This window comes from Thalassophryne amazonica, chromosome 16 (assembly GCF_902500255.1).
Source record: "Thalassophryne amazonica chromosome 16, fThaAma1.1, whole genome shotgun sequence".
Lineage (NCBI taxonomy): Eukaryota > Metazoa > Chordata > Actinopteri > Batrachoidiformes > Batrachoididae > Thalassophryne > Thalassophryne amazonica.
Window position 1 is genome coordinate 33,721,156 of NC_047118.1, and position 8,006 is coordinate 33,729,161.

Here is an 8,006-nt window from a genome sequence, read left to right on the forward strand (position 1 = left end):
CAAAGTTTTTGGAATAATTGCCTTTAAGTGCTCAAAATGGCTATTTTCCAAAGTATTTCCAAACGAACAAATCTATGAATATGATTTTTAGATGGGAACAATGTCAATGACCCTTGCCAAATTAGGAAAAAAGTTAGATGGTTTTTGAGATATCGCAATAAACAGATGTTGACGAGTAACGCCACACCACAGCATATGGCTAGCAGCCTATTGGCCGGCAACCCCTCCAAAAAAACCTCTTGCAGACACACACACAAGTCTAGTTGACTTTATTTGTACCTGTGGGTAGATTTGTCTTGCAGCAAAACAAATCTACCACACACACAAAAACCCAAACTAACCTGTAATATCACCTCCAAAAAAGAATGCACAGATGAAGCCTCACATGCCTGAAACACACTAAACATCACATTGAACACACCACGTCTGCGTCATAAGCGCAAAAGTCTTGCGCCCAAGTAGGCTATATACACAGCAGTGTTTCAGCTGCTACTGAATCTGTTCACATCATTTGTCATTGTTAAAGCCTTTAATTACATACAGCATTTCGTGTGACTTGTTTCTGGATGTGACCTTTGCAGTGCACAATCACTTTGTTATTTTGTGTGTGCTTATTTGTTTGTAATGGCTCATTTGACAGATCAAACTCTCACCTGGCAGCATACCTCATGTTGTTTTATAACATATAAACTTAAAAATAACACAATGCTAAAATTCCCTCGGCCATATGAGCATGTACCTTTTAATGGTATCTGCAGGAGGGCAAGAGAGTGCACATACATGAGCTTTTGAAAAGCCCAGAAGTTACCTTTGACCGCACGTGATGCGTGTGCACACTGACGTCCATGAGATGTCTTGTAAATCACTCCAGAGGTGTTATCAGGTTACAAAAACAACATTTTCAGTTTTAGAAGTGTTTATTTCTCGCTAGCTTTTCCATAATATATGAGAAACATAAGATTTACACACAAACACAGTGGTTTTCAGAGAGGATTCTGCCATGCTGGATTAACAAATCAGAGAGTGGATGCAGCTCAAAAAGGCTTGGAGAGGAATACGCTTGGGGTTTGGTGTGAGGGGGAAGAGGCGTATAATAGGAAAGAACAGGAGTGACTCAGAGAGGAAAAAGGTGGGAATGCAAATGGAGAATTCTAGGGAATCCCACTGAGATAGAGCTCTTTCTGCTAGTCTGCATTGCGCCAAAGAATTCAGATGAGCAAACCATATGCTTAAAAAGTCCCATGTATACTCTTAGTGAAGACAAAAAGCAATAACTCAAGAGAAAAACAATCAAAAAAATTAAACATTAGTTCCAATGCTCTACTGCGCATTTCTATTTAATGATTACCTTCTATGTGCATGACAGCTGGTAGCTGACAGGTTTTGATGAATATGAAAGATGCATTGCCTTTTCTGTCTCAAGTCTCTATTTAGTATTAGGGGAAGTGACTTGGCATTCAGTTGTGATTCAAACTTATGGTCACGTGGAAAGTGGTGGATATTCTGACATCAGCTCTGTCTGCATAACAGGGTTTAAAAATAATTAAACAAAACAATTACCCCATGCTTTAGTGATGCAGAACTGATGACTTGTGAATTACACATTATGTTATGACCTGTAACTTTGTCTCACTTTATTTAAGGGAAACCTGTGATGTGCACCCACGGGGCAATTCTCAGCAGTAGTGCTAATTTTTACAGCATGGCTGCCTTATTTTTGTAGTTTAATAGAGGGCAAACAACTGCAACATGTGGTCCAATTGGTCGGGAGGGTGTTCAAGATGAGATGAGCAGAGCACAAACAGCCATATGACTGTCTAAATGTAAAGCACTCATCATCACGCTCTTCATTCACAACCTGTCTGTGAATAAAGTAACTGACAGCCATCTGTCAAAAATCAACTCAACTACAGATGACAAGTCAGCCACACAGTTACAATGTCGCAGTGATTCTCACCAGCCCACTGCGCTCTAGAGGGAAATCTAATCTTCACAATTTTCTATACACAGCTGTGAAGCCCTAAGCAAAGAAACACATAATGACAGTGTGCAGCAAAGTCTCTCTGCTAAAAGTGAGTGCTTGGATATTCCAGCAGACGTCTGCCTTCCTACAGCACTTCCTCTCCTCCTCCTCTGCAATGCTCTCCAAGCTGAAGAACAGCAGAAAGGGAAAGGAAACTTTGTGAGTAGTTTTGGGACAATGTGGATGACATGGAAGAAGATTACATAATTTGAAAAGAAATATTCCCTGAGGACAGAATTCAAGGATATTTAGGTACAAATTCACAGGGAGAGGGAAAAAAGAGACATTACTAGCCAGGTTAAAAAAAAAAATACATTTTTAATCAAACAAAATTCAGCAACCCTAAAGATGATATTTAGTCAGAACTGGTGCATAATGTCACTCAACATCAAAATGAGAGGTGCTCTACGAGATCCCACTCTTGTCATTTTTTTTCCACAGTGGACTCATTCTTAGCATTCCACCAGGAAACCTCATCTGAAACTTCAGTGAAAAACAAATTTACAAGTCTAATGGGTTCTTCTACATTTCTGCAAGAATACTGCTGTAATTTAAAAGAGTACCCTAAAACTTTGCAGTGATTTGCCTCTGTTAGACACTTGGGCAATGTCCTACACAAAGCAGTCTAATCTGTTAGTCTACTAAACTTACTTAGTTGACTAAGGTTAGTCGCCCATCATTAGCCGTCTAATCTCGGTTTCACATTGACAACTAAACTTGTAGATTGGCCATCTAATGTTAGTTGATACAAAACAAACAAACGGCATCTGCAGGAGGTTTGCAGGTACAAACAAAACATTTTTGTATAAGCAACATTCACACATTCTGTCCATTGTTTAATTATGGCTTTGTATTCCCATTTTGTTATATATTCCACCCTATATTTGGTGACGTAGTGGGCATTGCATTTCTGCCTGTGGCTGCTTAAGTTGTCAACTCCAATAAAGTAGAGTGCCGAAATTCAATGTTCCAGGGCTTTGAGTGACAGGTGCCATACTGATTCCAAAGTCACAGGTTTCACGTAATGATCACATTGTAAATCTCACACACACCCCTCAAGGCACTGGGTTATTGGATGCATGATTTTATGCTTCAAAAAGTTTCAGAATTGTGGGATGTTGTGCATATGGTTGGAAAAATCAATGTGACAATGGGTATAAAATGTATAGATTTCCTGCTGACACAGAAAGGAGAAAATATGAGAAAATTCAAAACATTTAAAAAAATAAAAAATAATAAAAAATACTCAACAGCATTACAATTTTGACACGGTCTACTCTGATTTCAGTTCACACTATACTGCTCTGTAGTCTGTACACTCCTCAGTACAATATGTGACGTGTGGTAGCTGGTAGTTATACTCAGGGGTGCACATAACTGGTACTCACTGTGCTTGTGTGTGCTAAACATCATGGATGCACAGCAGAGGGGAAACACTTTTCATACAATATGTCATTTCTTTCCTCTTATGAAACACTTCCCTTGTGTTTTCTGCTACATATCATTTATTTTTAGCACGCACAAGCACCATGAGCACCAGTTATGTGCACCCCTGGTTATACTATTTAATGATTCTGTGTGTTATTTATGTTCATGTTGTTATGTGTGTTCTCCAAAACATTTTGGTGGACACTAATGTTGGGCCCCTACATGCCTTTGGGCCATTGGTCTTCAGCCCAAGCAAACCTGTGCTTTATTCCGCCCCTGATTCTGGTGATTGGATTTATTTATTTATATACTTTATTCACAAGTATGAAACACCTTTTTACTGAGAATTTTAAGAAAATCTTTAATTAACTGAAACATTTAATTTGTGCATCTCCATGTGAAAATGAAGGACATGGGCAGTGCCTGTGCTCTGTTTAGCGTGAACTCACCCACAGAACAGATCGTATCTATTCTTGTAACTTTTTTATTGTGACATTTAATTGTTCCAAAAGGTGGTATTTAAGCAAACTGATAAATAAGTATGCTGTTCTGTCAATAGAAGCACACAGAGTGCTTTATGCTAGGGGTGTGTCATATAGACAAAAAATTGTATCTCCATATTTTTTGTGATTGTTGCTTATTAATGACATTAATGGGCATGTTTCAGGAAAATGGCAATTATTTATTTCATTCAACTTAAGCATTTAAGGAAAAACAATAGAAAAAACACATTACTCACACTTAGATCAAATAAAGTTTGATGAGTGTATTGTGCAAGCACCTGAACTGATTTAGTTCCCTATCAAGCTGTTTTTAACAGTGACACAGCTGCGATGCTCTCTTCTGAGCGGCATCCATCTTTTTTTTTAATCCAAACCACCTCCACATTAGTGTGGTTGATCCACGTCAAGCAACTAAATCGTCCTACGTAGGTTGAGAGGATAAAGGTGTCTGCATTTTGTCTCTATTTTCACTTGTTTTTTAACCTCAGTCATGCTATGACCTAACCTGAGTTATGGCGACGCTGCTAATGACAGATCATATGAATCTGAATCTCTGCTGTGCTGCAATGCTGCCAGATACAGCTGCTAATTTCCAGGACAGAGGCTGTTTGAATCTGTCTTCAGCCTACAAAATAAAATTCAAAACCTCCCAATCTGGCAACACTGCTCTGCTGCAGGCAGGGGCTTCTGAAGCACGCACCTTTAATTCAGTGAATGTGTCGACTTTCAATGCATGTGTGAGGTTATTTTAAACACTCAACAACATCAGATAATCACAAATCAATATTACTGACGACATATCTTGCACACCCCTACTTTACGTACACGAGAACGGCTTGAGAACACTGTGCCCATTGATCAGCTGTGATAGTCTCACACACACCTGTGTGCGTATTTGTGTGTTGGGTTTCTTTTCCATTTCGACGCAGTCGTTGAACGCCACAAAACTAACATAACGAAACAAGCATCAACTCAAGTAACCTGTTTAACTCAAATATGCCAGACATTTACAATATCAATTTTTTTTTCATGTTGCCAAGCAGTTGGCGGCATCAGTATTTAAGCCTTTTTTATGAAGAAGACTGTGCACAAGGAGGACACAGAGCAGAGCACGAACCACAAAAGGGCTTTTAGTATCCATCTAAAAAGAACAGACATCAGTTGTAGCCCGTAGCCCTGCGAGAATATTTCAGGATTTTTTTTTTTTTTTTTTGCCACCATAGCAATTCATTTCATTTTCATTTATTTAGACAGCACCAAATCACAACAAGCTGCCTCAAGGCACTTCACACAAGTAAGGTCTAAACTTATCAACCCCTAGAGCAAGCACACAGGTGACAGTGGTAAAGAAAAATGCCTTCAGATGATATTGAGGAAGAAACCTCAAGCAGACCAGACTCAAAGGGGTGATTCTAACACTTAGGCCTACAAGTTTTGCAAAGTTTTACAAAGCTGACAAAACAGAAAATAGAAAAACAGACAATATAATAATATAAAGAAGATGAGAAGTCCACACATGCATCAGTACCACAGGCAGGGGTTGTCCACGCAAAAGCAGACTGCAGCATGCAGCGCCCACCTCAAGCCTTCCGTCTCATAGTCCAAGTCCCTTCAGTTCGTATCCGTCCGTCATTCGTACAGGCGTCAGCATTACAGGCAGGCAATTCACAGGCAAACTCGGCTTGCCACATCATGCATTCATTCACCATATACGATGTAGTAAGGGCAAAGGAGCTCCTTGGTTTACATGATAGGATAGACTAAAAACAAAGCTCTCCTGCAAAGGCATCAACATAGCCAAACACCTCTGTCCAGCAACATCATGAGTCCATAAGCTCTTTGCCAGTGTCTCTTGATCTCAAAAGGCTGTGGACCCAGAGACATGAATGTCACTAGTGAGAAAAGTGAGTGTCCCTACAAATTCGACACTTTCACTGCATGCAGATGCATTTGTGATGGCGAAGTCCAGAAAGTCACTGAAAGCCTGGATTTTAGTCTTGATCCATGACAGCCACAAAGCTGGCTAAAATGGACTAACACACTCACCCACATTTTTGACATACAAGCCCTACTCTGTTACCAACACAAGGAATACCCTATTTTAATTCCAATTTGCTAATTTTTCAAAATCGCTACCATCAGTCTGATGATTTTTGGCTCAACTCTGCTTTCAAATCTGCTTGGAACCAACCACATCTTTGCACTTAATCATCTTATATCACCACCTTATCAAATGAGTCTCACATAGACCCACCATCTCTTATTGTGTCCAAACATCACCAGCTCCAATATTTAATTTGGCCCTTGATAGAACAAACAGTCCTGGAATTTGATTTAGGTCATATCTTGGAGGTACATCAAACAGGGCAGTTGTCCCCCCCTGTCCCAGTCAAAACAGTGTGTGCTCTCATGTAAACCACTTTAGTGTTTGTATTGAAAAGACACAAACCAAACAACAGCTGGAGGAGAGAGAGAAGGGAGAAGTGTCCAAATAGATCTGTGCACCCCTCTGGGCTGTCTGAAGTAGATCTGTGCAACAGAACAGTCTGGTTATATCCAGCTTCAGATGCTTTTTGTACTGTGTGAAATGCTCGTTGAGAAAAGCCAACTGTGAACACAGAACATCCCTGCTGTTCCAACTTAACGCTGCTCTCTTTCGGACGCAGCTGTCTCCAAATGGGACACTGGTGTCTGTTCAGATACAAACCCCTTTTCTTTTCTTGTTTTTTGTACAAAAAAGTTCATTATATCTGACAAGCTAGGCAGGCTGTTTAGCCTAATAGGCTAATGTTAGCTAGCCAACTCCATGCGAGCCTGTCGGCAGTGTCGTAGCTGTGTACTACCACAGTAACACAAGCATTAGCATTTATATGTTATCCAAAATATCCACTTATAACTCCCACATATGTTTCATTAAGCTATAACCAATTCAGCGGCAGTGCATCATCGACTCCCGTGTTATTGGTCCTGGTGACAATAACAAGGTTGAGACTACTTCCAAGAAAAATAGATTTCACACACAACTCAAACTAGTCCGCCAAATCAGTTTTCCACCATTAGCGAACATTTTAAAAATAATAAATAACTGCGACAGCCAAAATACGCGACATTTGTTAAGGAACTGGCGAAAATCGTGGCAGGAACAGCCGGCGAAAAGCCAACTACATGGCCCATGGGAACAGCTCGTATCCAGCAAATACATAGAGCCAGCCTGGCTAGTGTGTGGGGATAGATACCTGTTAGTCGTAGCTTCACTGGACCATTCCGCCGGACTCCTTGGTTAGACATGTCCCCTCGGTTCCAGCCTTTACTGCCCGTTATTTTGTTTATTTTTTTAAAACGTCAACTGCGGGTAAAATAAGGTTTATCAACCTCTCCGCCAGTTCTAGACAATAATGGAGTCAAGGCATTGTGGCCCGGATGTGGACTGAACTGCCATAGCGAACGCACACAATTTATAATTAATAAAATAAAAACATAAAAAATCTGTGCATTTACTAATTAAAATCGCTCCCTCCGGTGTTGCTGCTATCGAGCGAATGCGCTGTAAAGCGGCATTTATGTTCACATCTTCGGTAGGAGCCTCTGGCTCGGAGTGCTCCTGCTCCGCCTCCTGCTGCTCGCTTTAGTGTTGAAGCCTCCACTGCAGATCTGACTTCAAGAGGAGGCTGAGCGAGGTGACCAGTCACAACACTTTAGGGGAGTCAGACATTTCCACAAGATGTGGCACATAAACTGAGAACCAGGTGCCATTATAACTAGTTTTTCAGTGGCGGTTCCAAGGGTGGGTGGGTGGGTGGGGGGTAGTCCTGTGGAAGAGGCAGATTTGTATTGCATGTGTAAATATTTTTAAGTGCTTCCAACATGCATGTTAATTCAGGTATACAATAAATCACCTTCGCTGTCATGTAATTTTTCCAATTTTACTTGGTATAGTCACATTTGTTACACAAGTCTGCACCGAAAAGTGTTTCAACATCTGTAATTTATATATCCTGGATGAATACATTTTAATGTTTTGCAAAATACTGCCATTACAGTAGTCTCTTGAG

General features: G+C 40.4%; 1 protein-coding gene across 1 annotated transcript in view; it reads right to left on the reverse strand.

Moving 5' to 3' along the window:
• smurf2 (SMAD specific E3 ubiquitin protein ligase 2) overlaps positions 1–7,612 on the reverse strand; it is a 157,023-nt gene extending 149,411 nt beyond the window's left edge. Inside the window, exon 1 of the mRNA XM_034189734.1 lies at positions 7,191–7,612. Coding sequence (XP_034045625.1) covers positions 7,191–7,242 — 52 coding nt within the window. The 5' untranslated portion in view covers positions 7,243–7,612. The remainder of the gene's footprint in view (positions 1–7,190) is intronic.
• Positions 7,613–8,006: the final 394 nt, after the last annotated feature.